At 33.4% G+C, this 14,688-nt stretch overlaps 1 protein-coding gene across 4 annotated transcripts in view; it reads left to right on the plus strand.

Annotated features, from left to right (window-relative positions):
- B4GALT6 (beta-1,4-galactosyltransferase 6) overlaps window positions 1-14,688 on the plus strand; it is a 72,666-nt gene that overhangs the window by 18,798 nt on the left and 39,180 nt on the right. For 2 of the 4 annotated variants that reach the window (XR_004359878.1, XM_032703824.1), the window contains exons 4-8: window positions 4,142-4,266; window positions 4,817-4,933; window positions 5,725-5,912; window positions 8,171-8,293; window positions 9,181-9,282. Coding sequence is in view for 3 of the 4 variants with exons in the window: in XM_032703824.1 (XP_032559715.1) it covers window positions 4,142-4,266; window positions 4,817-4,933; window positions 5,725-5,912; window positions 8,171-8,293; window positions 9,181-9,282 (655 nt within the window). In the remaining variant the exon portion in view is untranslated. Of the gene's footprint in view, window positions 1-4,141; window positions 4,267-4,816; window positions 4,934-5,724; window positions 5,913-8,170; window positions 8,294-9,180; window positions 9,283-10,525; window positions 14,173-14,688 lie in introns of those variants that run through there. The other 2 variants (XM_032703816.1, XM_032703832.1) reach the window with 2 other exon arrangements.

A 14,688-nucleotide genomic window follows, 5' to 3' on the forward strand; every position in this document is an offset into this window, starting at 1 on the left:
AAGAATCAACAACTCTCTGTAAGTGTAAATATGTTACTAGAAGTGAGTTTGTTAGTAACCAGCAGTATCTGTTACACTAATGTGTTTATTTTACTTGCAGTATCTAAAATCAAATAATTAAACTACCAATCTGTAAGAGAGAAAATTTCAAATAGTTTCTGAAGCTATTTGTGATGCATTCCAGAATTCTAAACTCTTAGACTAACAGCTGACCTAATCTGTGGGTTGTCATTCAGCATGAACAAGTAATTAAGTATTTAATATAGCAGTTCAGATCCATATCATACCAAACAATGTTGCTGACAGCCAAATGGAATTCTGACTTATTTTTCTTCAAAGAAAAATAGTGGATTTTATTAGGATAATCTAGATTCCATGATAACTTTTTTTATCTTGACTGAGAAATTTATCTGTTGAAGAATACAGAATACAGTGTATGTTGTCTGTGTGTCTTTTCGATACTGCCAGATTCTAAACTTTGTCTCTTAACATTTTAAATATACAGACATGGACCCAAAAGTATAGATCAGTTACTGTTTCTTATGAAACAAAATCATATAGAAAACTGTCTTAAGCCACATAGTAATTAGCCCCATGGTGTGATAATATCCTTATTTCAGCCTGTTTCCCCTCCAGACGTGGGGTTTGATTTTCAATATCACATTTTTATATAATATTTTATGTATAAAAAAATAATTGACAAATGCATATAAGTTAGTATTTTTAATGGCACTTTCAAGGGATTAAGCAGTTGGAATTCTATGAGATTAGTTCAAAACTACCAGTTCTACTTGTGTGTTAGTCTGTTGTCCAGGAGTGGAGAATGAGGCAAGTCAGAAGGTACTTAGGTGCCTTAGAGCTCAGCTTACTTACGGTATGTTATCTTAAATCTTTAATGCAGTTTGTTTTAAATTGCCAGGTGTTCAGAATTGTCAGAGTAGGGAAGCATTGTGCTCTGCCATTGTTGCTATCAGCCATGTTTGCCATATGTAATTCTACTAGAATTTCTCTATAGGTCTCCTTGTTGCTGCTCTCTTTTTACCATTCTTTCTTTTTTTTTTTGTCAGTAATTGCTTTGTACTTATTCTTTCATGTTTAATTTAATAGAGAAATAATAATTTTAATAGAAAATAATTCACTGGATAAGTTGCTGTTCAACAAAGGGATATGTGTTTCACCCTTTAATTTTCATGTATACCTTTTTAATCATCATCTCTGTGTTTAATTATAATCTAACTCAGTCTTCTCTGAAGACCATTTAATGCAATGAAATGTTGTAGGTAGTCCTGAGATAGCCAGGGAAGAAGGATTCTTGAATCATGTACATTTTGATATGCTTAATAGTCTAAGATTATTATAGATGTCAACTTCTCTTCTTTACATCAACTTGCCAAATTTGTATCATGAAAGGAGTATGGTAAAATCATGTTTTGTCCCAAGTACATATGCTCTTAAGATAGGAACAACTATTGAATTTTGTGTGTGACACAGTCTTTCAGGTTATAACCCACTGGTTGAGCACTGCTGTTGTAATTCATAAGCAAGACACCTCTACTTCAAGATGGAAGCAGTACAAGAGTCTGTCTGTCTTCCTTTGTAGATAAACTGATAATTGAAACCTTTCTAGACTACATAGTTTCTAAAGCTCTTGTCATCTTGATTTTTTGTACTGTAGACTATTTCTAGTTTGATTTCTTTTTAAAGCATTGTAGCTGGGTAAAACCCTGGTTACAAAAGAAAGTAGTAATTACCTTCTCTGTCTTTCATGTAACAGCAGTTAACATATTCCAGGGTGAGATTTGCTATTTTTGTGCAATTGCATTTTATTGCATTAGCTCATATTAATAGGAAATGCATTATAAACTGTAAAAATATCTTTCTAGATACTGCAGCATAGCCAGGTATTTCCTGTTTTGTCTCTGTATGCTTCATTTCTCCTTCGGTAACAATCCATACTTTTTTTTTTTAATTAATTTCACTCTATTGATTTCTGTATGTATCTGATTTGTTGAAATCATTTTGCTTTCTGATTCTCTTCTTCAAAATGCTTTTTGCTTCCTCAGCTTTCTTTTTTTGTGAGTTGTATAAATATGTCTTATTGCAGCTTGCTAGACACTAATGGAAGTAGTGAATACTAAGCCCAGATACTTAGAGAAGTGCCTTCTCCTGCCCCCACCAATGACAGGGAAAAAGTGCTGAATTCTATTCACCCACCTTCTGTGTACTTTTGATAGTTAGTACCAATACTTCAGGTTTTACTATAGCTACTTTTTAAACAGTCTGGAAGGAATTCCTTCATGTTGCATGAAGTTAGAAGCACCTCCCTTATCTAAATACTGTTTTACCATGTGATTTTTTTTTTTTTTTAAATTTTAAATTTAAACTCTGTAAGCAGCTTGATCACATCTAAACTTTTCTCAGGAGACTAAGCCATCTGAGTCACATCATATTGTATGTCATTGTCTTCCTTTTCTGGTGTAGATAATTGACTTTTGTTTATCTTTCTTCTCCTATTAGATTCTGTAAATAAACTGAAAGGCTCTTTTTGCTTCTCTGTCTCTTGGTAGTTGAAATTGATTTAGTGATTTTTATTTTTTTCATTTACTTTGTTGATTGACCTTGATTCTACATTTTGTAAGATTTCTTTTTCAGGTTATTGAAGTGTTTCAGACACAACAAAAATGATCATTCAAGCTTTTTTTTTTTTTGATTATTTTTAATTCTTTGCAAATTTTTATGTAAATCTCTGTAGGATTAGCTTGTTCTGTTATATATTTATACAGGTTTTTTTAGTGAGTGCCAGGTTAACTTTTTCTTCTAAAATAATTATATAAATGTGGGTTTCTTTAAATCTGCGCTTGAAAGATTTCCATTTTGTACTGTTCTTGATACTTTCCCCCCCTATAATTTTACTTTAAAAAGTTACCTTCTTCATTTACAAGTAATATATTTAATCATATCCAAAACTAAAATGGCTCTTGCAGTGTCTTCTGCCTTCTTCTGAAAACCATAGTTATTCCTAGTATGTTCCAAAAATTTCTGTTTTTCAAAAAGATTTAGATAGCTAGTCAATTCAGTGACATGAAGCAATCTTTTGACACAAATAGGATCTTTTTGGTATGGGCACCGGGGAGAAAATGGGAGTGATTTCTTTGACTGACTTTGAAACACCAACCCTCACCAAAAGATTTAAATTTTTAGACAAAAATAAGTAGGATATTTTATAGTGTTTTGTCAGATAGTTATTGCAAGATTTTTGTTTGATGATCTAGAGCATAGTAGTTGCTGAAGAACAAGTTGAGTTTCTGCTTAATGAGTGTTACACTACTCTTCTTCCCAGATTTTCTTGATTCCTTCTACTGCTTTTGAGGGTATTTACTGTAAGTCATTATTTCCGGTTTTGAAATTTTTGCACATGCATAAGCTAATTATTGAGAACTTTTAGCTATCAAGTAACTAAGTGTTCATATTTTCTCATAATAAGGACTAACCTGATTTTTTTAAAACCATATTGTGGTCTTTATTCAATAACTTACTAAATTCCACTCTCATCAATAGCCTTTTGTGAATGCTTTTCCCATTGGGCTCACTAGTTCTAGTGGTGGTAATTTTCAAATCTAGTCAGCTACTATGAATTGGTTTGATGAAGACAGTGGTGAGTCAGTGGATCAAGATTATACATGAAATGTGCATAATCATCTAAAATTTAAATTGAGGAAGTTTGTTTAGTGTAGTGATGATGCATTTTCTTTTAATGTGGAAGTGCAGTAGGAAGGCACACAGAATTTGAGTAAAGGTTCAGTAGTGCAGATAATGTCGAATTGTTCAGAGTGGTACTTGAAAGGTGACCCTAATTTTCTGTAATAGGTACAGAATTCAAATTACTTTGCTTGTTCTGTGTCCTCTGATAAGAGTATTTTGTTTATAGGTCTTATGGAAGGACTGTTTTTACTGGGAAATACTGAAATTCATTCTGTAAAAATTGAATATTAGGAGGGCAGTATAAATCGTCCTCCAGTACAATACGTAGGCAGTGTAACTACAAATTTCTGATGCCATTTGTCTATGGTATAACATGTAGTGTTACATCAGTTGTCTTAATTGAAATGAATAAATAATAGGGGTTTTGTCCTCTCTTTAGGAGGCCTTATTGATGTCAATATGAGTGAAATTAGTTTTGATGAAATTCAGCAACTGTTTTCAAAAGATTTAGACATTGAACCAGGAGGGCACTGGAAACCAAAAGACTGTAAGCCACGGTGGAAGGTGAGATGCTGATTTTTGGTTTTGTTTTGTTTTTTCTTCTTGGTACGTGAGAACAGTTTACCATTGCAAGCACTTAGTCTTTTGCTGATATGTATTTATTTATTTATGTATATAAATAAATAAATTATATACTATGTTATAGTATAAGTATTATGCCATCCGTGCTCTAGAAGAAACTATAGCTCAGAGAAAAATTTCAAATGGATTATCAGGGACTTTTAAAGGCTTGTTAACTGTGGTTACTAAACATTTCATCATATGGAGGCAAACCTGTCCTATGTGTCTGTTGCTTGAAGTATAACTAGAAGAAAGGTTACATAAAAGGAAAATCTTATTTATACTTTATTCAGATTTTTTTCTTAATTGTTTGAGCAAATTTCCAACACACTTTCCTAGTAGAAACCAAAATGTAAAACACCCAGCCAATTTAAATGTGAAAGTTGAAAAGCCTATGTAAACCATGGGAAACTTGATCTGTATTGAAATATTAAAATTTTAAAATGCTGATATAATAGCTTTATATATATATATATATATGTAATTTTTTAAGGTGGCAATCCTTATTCCTTTTCGGAATCGCCATGAGCATCTTCCAATTTTTTTCCGTCATCTGATACCTATGTTGCAGAAGCAACGTCTGGAATTTGCCTTCTATGTTGTTGAACAGGTAACAGCATTTACTTGAAAAGTGACTTCTCAAGATCCCTTGCTGAAAGGGATTTGATATTCTTACCAAGAGTTGGATGAATCTCGAATTTAGAAATCGTTACTCAACTGTTCTACTCCTTTAAATGAAAAAGGAAAGTTCATCTCCATTCTCCAGTTTAAGCAGTGGCCAGATATATTGTGCTTTTCTTCAAATATGGGCTGATATTTTATAGGGGTAACATGGCCTCTTAGAATGTGTTGTCACTGGAAGTTTTCAAGGGGAAAAAAATAGGTCGCTAGCAGTGTTCCCCAGGGCTCAATTCTAGAGTCAGTTCTGTTCAGTGGATGCAGGAGCTGAGCACACCATTAGCAAGTTTGGTGATGATATGAAACTGAGAGGTACTGTTGACTTTTGAGGGATGGGATGCAGAGGGATCTAGATAAATTGGAGCATTGATCAGTGATTAATGGGATGAAATTTAAAAAGGCAAAATGCTGCATTCTGCACCTAGGACAAAGTAAAGCCAGGCACAAGTGTAAACTGGAAGAGAAGTGACTGGAGAGCAGCCCTGCTTGGAGATGGTGGGGGGTGCTGTTTGGCAGGAGGTTCAACATGAGCCAGCAGTGTGTGCCAGGAGGGCAAACCCCGTTCTGGGGTGCATGAAACCCAGCATAACCAGCTGGTCAAAAGAGGTATCTTTGTCAATACTTCTGTGTGTGTTGGGGGCATGGTTGGTTAGAATGTGTATTTCTCATAGTATTGAAATTTTGTCCCTTCTCGACAATATCTCCTTTGTTTTCTGTTTGAAGACAGGTACACAACCTTTTAATCGTGCAATGCTTTTTAATGTTGGCTTCAAAGAGGCTATGAAGGATGCTGTCTGGGACTGCATAATATTTCATGATGTGGATCACTTACCTGAAAATGACAGAAATTATTATGGATGTGGAGAAATGCCACGCCATTTTGCAGCAAAGCTGGACAAATACATGTACATGTATGTAACGCTTTATTCATGCCGTTTCTTAAATACACAGAAATATTTTTAAGATAGGTATGAATTTTGGGACAATATGTGCAGGAGGAGAAAACAATAAAACATCTTCCTACCATGGTGTTTACAGAAATTAATATTTAGTTATTAAAAGGAAGATTTAAGTTTAATGTCTACATTTGATATATTACTAATTAGAAGGCATTATTTATAATTTCTGGTGTTGAACTTTTTGCAGTGAGGTTGATCTTCAAAAAGAAAAAGAAAAGGTTTGTGTGTCAAGGGGGAGAAGCTTACCTAACTTACTAGAAATCTTTTCTGGCTATGTAAGCCCTTGTACTGGCTGTTACAAAAGACAAGCAGATAATCTGCATCAAAATACCACAGGAAAAAGGTCTTTCTTAATTTTCTCATAACTGTGGTATTTATTTCTGCTTCCTACTGCTTTTTAAGCAGGAGATTTTCTTACTGCTAGACCATTACGCTTATTGTATTCTGTGTCTATTGACAGTCGATGAATGTAATGGGACCTGCAGTTTTGCTGCTTCCTTTTCTTTTACCATTTTACATTAATGATGTGTCACTTGCTTTTTAACACTTTGCTATCTCATGACATTCTTTGAATCACTTCACATAAAGCTGTAGCTTATTGCTTGCTACATGCATGTATTTGCTATCCTGAACTTTATTGGTGAAGTTAATCGATTTGACAACCTGGTCAACTAACAGATAAAAACCAGTGCATTGAAACAATGGCTCTGTCTCTGGACTTGAGGTTGTCAGCCAATCAGCAGTCAAATGTTTAAAGATTTCATATGTATTTAAGAATATATAAATTAACATATATAAATGTAGAAGAGATGTCATCTATCTTTATGTGTGTTTACAAAACACCTTATATATTTATATATGCATTTATAAAATGTCTAAATAGTTATTTACAAAATTGATAAATGTATAAATAAATCCAGATTTATAAAATACAAAAATAAATGTTTATGTATATATACAAAAAAAAGTGCATATGTACTGCACACACATACATACATATGAATAAAAACCTCAAACAGTGCCATTAACTGTCATACTCCAGTTGGTTCTGATTTTGGGTTGGTGGTGCTTTTTTGTTGGTTGTTTTGGAGGTATGTGTAGGGGCTTTTTTCTGAGGGGTGGGTTAGAACACCTGTTATTTTAGTTAAATGTTGAAAGAGATTATAATAGCAACCTTCTCCAAAAACTATTAAGATTTGGTTCAATCCTGTGTTACCACAGAGATCAGAAGTTACATGACTCTATTTCTTTTTCTTCCCCCTTGCATTCTGGATTTATTTGTCCTTCAGTGTGGCAATTGTGTCCTAAGCAATGGTAAATCTTTTTGTAGACAGTCTTAACTCCTTGAAGGTTCCAGATTTGGAAGCATCTCCTGAGAGACTTTTATTTTATGAAGCGGTGTGCTGCTTCTGAAAGAGGAACACACTTTACTGTGACAGCTTCTGGGTTAAGGATGCAAGTCAATATTGATGGTAGTAAATATAGATACTTAAATATTCTCCTTTTTTTTTAGATTGACAAAGTGTTTTGAGGACTGGAAATCGCATTGGCTTGGGCTTAGTATGTTAATAGGTACAGTGGCTGTTCATGTTGGCCAACTGCTTATTACTTAATAATATGTGCTAGCAGTTACTGTTGCTTACAGAAAAGCCTGCAGATCCCTTTGATTTAAAAGTTTATCTTCTAAAAACTGGAAAATGTTTTTAAATAAGTGTGTCATTCACTGTAGTTGAATATGTACTGTTAAACTGTTTCAAGTTTTAACAGTTCTGTAGAATATAGTGAGGAATTAAAATTATTTAATTGATGCATTACTGATGTGTAATTTTTCAGTTGATTAAAGAGGGGTTTTTTGAGTTGAATAGTGTCAAAATGCAAATAGTTTCAGGGCTTCACTTAACACTTCAGCTATGAGTCTAAATCAGCCATCTGAAATACGGATAGATTTTTGTTTCATCTGGTTACTAGTTTGAGCTAAAGTGTAAGAGCACCTTTTATGCAAATCAGACTTTACTGCAAACCTTTTGTTCAACTTGGTGTATGTTACTTAATGCCAGCAATTTTCAGCAACAGGTGTCCCATAGTGAATACATTCAGCATCTGTTCATGTCCTTAGTTTGGAGTTCTTGTTTTTTGGAAAGGTATTGTTCAAAGACAGGGCTACCTATCAAAGTTCAGCTAATAATATAGAATTTGTCTTTTGTTTTCAGCCTTCCATACAATGAGTTCTTCGGTGGTGTAAGTGGCCTGACAGTGGAACAATTCAAGAAGATCAATGGTTTTCCAAATGCCTTTTGGGGATGGGGTGGTGAGGATGATGATCTTTGGAACAGGTGAGTGTTCAATGCTTAGGTCTTTCTCACTGTTCTGTGGTATCCACCCTTCGAGACCAATTAGTTGCTTTTTTTCTGTCACTTGCTACCTTTTTGTAATTTGTTTTAAATGAGTAAATTCTAATTCTAAAGAGTTTGCTTCAGAAATATCAGACTATACCATTTGAAGGCGTAAGTGTGATGTTCTTTTTCTTGGCCTGGGGACAGTTAGCAGGTTTTTAAGAGATGGGTCTTGTAATAGATATAACAACAGTTAACAATACTAAGCATATTTAATCTCATTCCTTCTAGTCTTCTGTGTGTCGCCTTTAATTTGCATCTTCCTTGCTGCTAGCATTATGGAATACTGTCCCAGAGACATGCAGATGAGTTTCCTATCTTAGGAGCAGTGTTTGAGAGAGAGGTTAATTTGTGAATATAGTGATAGTCCCAGATTGGACAATGGACAGCAATGCTCATGGACAATGAACTACTCCCAGTAAATATATCTAAAATGTTCAAATTGATCTGTTGAAATTAAGTGTCTGCATGAGTTTATATATAAAGAGATATCTTTTAAAGGACAAATTTGTTTTTATTCTTTTTTTCTTGCAGTTTTAATGTTTTTATGCTGTTGAGGTTTAAGAACAAGCAGGAAATACCAAATATATTATTATTATTATTATTATTATTATTATTATTATTATTATTATTATTATTTTGTGCTTTGTTTTACCAGCTTTTTTAGTTGTTGGTTTAGGAGTGTTATGAGTTTTTTAGGATGAGAATGTCACTGAACGCAAAGACTTGGCTCTAAAATAGTTGATGTGTATTTTTCTCTTTTGCTATAACTTGTATGAAGAGTTTTAAGAAGATGTTTTTACAAATGTTAATATATTATACCACAGGGTTCACTATGCTGGATACAATGTAACAAGACCAGAGGGAGATTTAGGGAAGTACAAATCCATTCCTCATCATCACAGAGGAGAAGTCCAGTTTTTAGGACGGTAAGAAAAACAGAGAAATGTTCAAATACTACTTCTAAACATGTAAATTTTTTTCTTATATCCATGCATATGAATAAGCAGTCAGTGCTTATCAGTGTTACTTGGTGATAAACTGTATACTTTCTTAAACACATTATGTTTGCCAGATATTTCTTATTTAACCGTGAGAGAGACTGGCTTTATGTGTCAGAAGATATTATCATCCTAATCTTTGATGCAGAACGTTATTGTTCATAATAGTTTGGGCATTAGTGTTGGCAGGGCTCCATCAGTTGGTTAATTTGGATATTTTTCAAAAGGAAGGAGTACAGCTAGGGCAAGCGACTCCTGCATGAAAACAGACTTTAAAACTCCTCAAGGATTGATTTCTTCCATCATCTTTCATTATTTTCTGAGATGTGGGTCTTCTCATTTCCTGCATACGTTGACATAAATTTTCCTTTTGGGATTCCTTTCTTTTGCCACAAACATGCAAAACACTTTAGGTGGCCAGTACGTTCTGGCTGCCCTAGACTGGAATAGCAACCAGAATGCAGCAGAGGAGCTAAATGTAAAAATTAGAATGTGAAACACAAAATAGAGGGTTTATGATGTGTGTTTTCAGGTAACTAGAAGTACTGCTCAGTTCTGTTTTCAGTGAGTGTCTCTTTCTGGGAACATCTTTTTTCTGTTTTATTCATAATTTTAAAATAGACATGTACAGTAGACATGAATAAATCTGTTATATGAAACTAAAATGTATAAATTGGTAATCTAGTGGAGGGGAACCAGTTTTTTTAATCACCTCAATTTTAGATGTTTGCAAATGCAGGAGTCTTAAGAATGAAATGAAAAACAATTTAGGCATTTAAATGTGTAATGATGACCAGTGAAGGTTTCTAAATATTTCCCTGAGCTCCCCAGTTGAGTTTTATTACAAAACAACATGAAGAAATTGAATAATCTTTAAAAATCTACTTAGTTTGGGACCATAAAAAGTATACATATTAAATGCCTCCTTTGTTATTTAGTCTTAATATTGACTTGTGTATGTGACCATAAAATCTAACTGTATTAAAAATCTTTAAAATCTTGCTTTCAAAGCTTAGGTAGGTAATTTGGTAATTTCAAAGGGCAGAAAGGTAGTTTGAGAATTTAAGATGTATTTCAAAATGAAATGACTGTCACAGTGTCGTGTCTGACATCAATTAAATTGTTTCTTGCAAATCTTTCTCATGTTTTCTTCTTCCAACTCCCTCTGCAGATATAAACTTCTGAGGTATTCCAGAGAACGTCAGTATATTGATGGATTGAACAATTTAGTATATACTCCTAAAATACTTGTCAGTAGATTGTATAAAAATATAACTGTTAATCTCATACCAGAACTTGCTCCTGTTAGAGACTATTGATGGAAGTGGAATGACAAGCTACCTTACCAGAATAAACTTTTAACACTGGAAGCTACTAATAGACACTGTAAACCAAACCAAAACAAACCCAACAAACAGCAGTTTAGAATTAGAGTTTTTTGACCATTTGATGATGCATATTTGAGATGAGAAATTATTGTATGTACCATGCATTTTGTTCTGAAAGAAAAGCCAGCAGCTACCACTCAGATGTTTACAGCATGAGACTACTGTTCAAGCCTTCACTCTTCATATCCTCTATCTTAACCATTCAGCTAAATAGACTGTAGGAAACAGACTTGTAGCTTCTCTGGAAGTAAGGACAGAAGCCTCTTCCAGGAATTTTTTTATACTAAACTACCGCCCCCCTCGTATTTAAATGAATGCTCTTGTTTCTTTTTAAATGTGTTTTGTAAATATGTGATGTAAATGAATGTGTGTACATTGCTTTTCAATTGTTCAATATTTTATGCTTCATTATGTATTTGAGTGTGTTCTTGTTTGAATTCTATAGGAATGTTTTTATTAGCATGAAAGAACAAGTGTAAAATGTAAGTATGCTTGTAAAAAGGTTATACCTTATGTAAAATGAAGGAAATATTAATTGTTGGCCAGCTATGACTGTAAACTGTTATACTAGTTTTGAGCTCTAGGCCTCCTGCATATCTATATAGAAAAATCAATTTCATATATGAACTTGCTAGGAAAAAAGCTTTTAATTTTATTTATTGCCAGCAAAATTGTATGATACCCTGCCTGCCATCTAAAGTCTATTTATATGCATATTGCATGTGTATTACAGAAGATCTTGCGCTTGTTGCATATTATGATCTACAGGAACTCTAACTGTTTCCAAGTGTGCCACTTGTGTCAATGTCAGGGATTTTAATGCCTAAAACAATGTGTCTGAATGCGTACAGTATTTTGGTATTGTTCTTTTTCAAAAAAAAAAAAAAAAAGAATCCTAGTAAACAGCACTTTTATTCCTCCAAAATCAGAAGAGCCAAAAATGTGTCTTCATTGGAAGAATATCAAAGTTAGATTTTTAAGAGAATAATAAAACATAGTTCTAATAGTTCTAATGCTTGCAGTGTGGGATTTTCAGAACCACGGTGTTGGTCACACTGTTCTGCTGATGGGGATGATGATGCCGAAAGCGGAACTGAAAGCAGGCCAATCCCAAGTGCTTTTTAAAATTCCACTCTAATACATTATTCAGTATAGCTATTTGAGGGCCTGTTCTAGCAGGGTGCTTCGTGCTTCTGTGATGCACTAAGTATCCTCAAGTCGATGACTATCAATGAGATTGAGGTTGTGCAGTCCTGCTAAGGATTGGTCCTGTCTGTGTCTCTATTTTTGTGGTGTTATATGTATGAATAACTATGAACCTCTTTCCTCAACTTAAAATGAAAAATGTATCTTCTTATTTTCTCTTTGCTTGTATTGTTATGCTACCGAAAAGTATTCCACTGCTAAGCATTATTATCTTTTCCTAATATTTTTTTACATTCTTTATTGATACTAAGGGAAAGGGCCAGGTCATTTATTTTCTATGTTAATGCAAAGATATTGACCAAGATCTACTAAAGTGTTTTGTTTGTCACGGTTACTCAACTCCTTAGGAACCAAAGACTGACTTCTGCTCCCACGAAGAATGGGAAGCAGTATATATAATAAGGATTGTTTATCCATAGAGTGTTCTTCAAGAGTGTTGACAAAGAATACTAACTTTAAGTCATTACTATGTGTTGGTTTCCTGAATTGCTGCCACAGATGGTGTGGTGCTTTGTATATTTTAAGTTTGCCTTTAACATCTTTTATTACTTTGACATCACAGCAGCAAATTCTGCCCTTAGCCATTCTTCAGTGAAGTTATGAGCTTGGTTGTAGACATCCCGAATATGTAGTAGAAATACAATTATTTAATTTAAGTAGTTGAGAACAATCGTAAGGGATATTTTATACCATATTGGAATTACCTTAAAATCTGCCAGTTAATCTAATATGCTTTAGGAATGAGGTAATACAGTGAAAATATCTAAAAGCATCAAGTGAAGAAAACATCCTTCAAAAGCATGCTGAAGTGGTTCAATCACCTCCTAATAGATTTTTCTATAACTGATTATATAGAACATTTTGAAGCATATGGAGAAAGGGGAGATAATACAGTGTATGAACAATTATATCTTCAAAATAAAATTAGTCATTTCATAGCAGACTAATACTATTCTTCAAGAACAGTTGAATAAATTTTTAAATCCTTGATGTAATTTTGATGTGATTTCTGGTTTTCAGTACAATTTCACCTTCAGTTTCACACCTATGATTGTGAAGCATCCTTTGGTACCATAGGTCTGTGCTGTTTTCTGAAGCATGCTTTTGTGCCCATTTGTTAGGCATTCTGTGAAATTTATGTGCAATTTAAAAAAAAATCTAATTCATATATATGTATATATACTTACATATATACATACTGTATTACACATTTGCTGTGGCTGAACTAATATAACTTTACAGCTTTAAGTGATTGATCATGTATGGTCCTAGAAAAATGTGATTTAAACCAGTACGTGAATGAATTGTGACATATAGCTGAGTTCTTAAAACGTTTACATTTTGGTGCCCAAAGTGATGGATGTTAAATTATGAATTGCTGACCAACACTATTCCCTAAGTACCTTTTATCATTTTGTTGGGAAGTTTAAAAAAGTTGCCATCTTAAATTACATCACAATAGTGTTTGTATACTACCTGCTTGAACTCAGTACTATTCTGTAGTGAATTTTAACATAGACAGTGCCTTCAAACAAAATAAATATGATGCAGAACTAAGAGTTGTGCACATTCCTTTTGATATTTTCATGATTTTTGTAAAATGTAGAAAGAAGCCAATCACATTGGCTTTTGCATTGCTGACAGTGCAAATTAAGGACATCTCTTCAAGGAGGGAACATGGAGGGAGAGGAAAAAGGGTGTCTTTTACAAGATTCTAAAGGTCTTGCAAATTAACAAGTAAAAACATTACAGAAGTATTAAGATTGGAATCTGGTTGATATGCTAAGATACTCTTAAGACCATTTTCTATATTTTAAATTTGTCGGAGGATATAAAACATAAAGTCCATTTTGCAATAGACAGTATATTGAAAAGCAAGTGCAAAATGCCCTTTTTCTGGATCTTGACAGTCTATTTTTCTATTGTTATGTTTACTAATGACTGTGTTGTAGTGGGTCACTGATGAGCTGGTTATTTAAAAAAACTGAATGGGTCCATTACATATCAGCAAGAGGAAGTGTACCTAAGATTATTTTATTTGTAGAGCTATATGAGATAGGCTTAATGAGAAATGCACTGAAACAAATGCTGGGAATTTCCTGTGTACTATCATAGCTTTGTTTTTGTTTTTGTTTTTGTTTTTTTTTTATTTTATTTTTGTTGTTCATGAAAATGTTTGTACTTTTTTATCATTGTCTTTTATGAAATATAATGTTCTAAAGATTGTGTTGGTTTGTTTATTCTGAGGTTCTGTGGAAAACATATCATCTTTGTGTTTTGTTTCTAGACAAAGTGCTCATTTTTCTAGTGCTCAGAACCCTAAAGTAACAGCAAAAGGAAGGATTACACCTGTCCAAATATATCAGATTGGGCTGTGACAGGATGAAGTGCTAGGCTAGCAAAGTGTTTTCCCTTTTTTTGGTGTTTATATGCTTTCAGCTTTTGATTTTATTAGGCTAAATGACTCAATATTTTTGCATACTTTTCCAAGGCAGAGTTGCTATTCTGTTGAATATCGTAATCTTTCTTCCTTATATATGGATTACTAGAATGAGAATAGAAGGATTCATCCATATTTCTCCTGACATTAAATAGGAAATTGGTTTTCTCAGGAATCATCAGTTATCCTTATTTTTATTTGTACCTTACAACTATTAAAGTGTCAGATGGTTAGAGGTATGCAAGTAATTTTGGGGGGTACTTCAGCTGGAGACAAATTATTTTTTAGAATTTTCTGAAA

Source organism: Chiroxiphia lanceolata, chromosome 1 (genome assembly GCF_009829145.1).
Source record: "Chiroxiphia lanceolata isolate bChiLan1 chromosome 1, bChiLan1.pri, whole genome shotgun sequence".
NCBI classification, from domain to species: domain Eukaryota; kingdom Metazoa; phylum Chordata; class Aves; order Passeriformes; family Pipridae; genus Chiroxiphia; species Chiroxiphia lanceolata.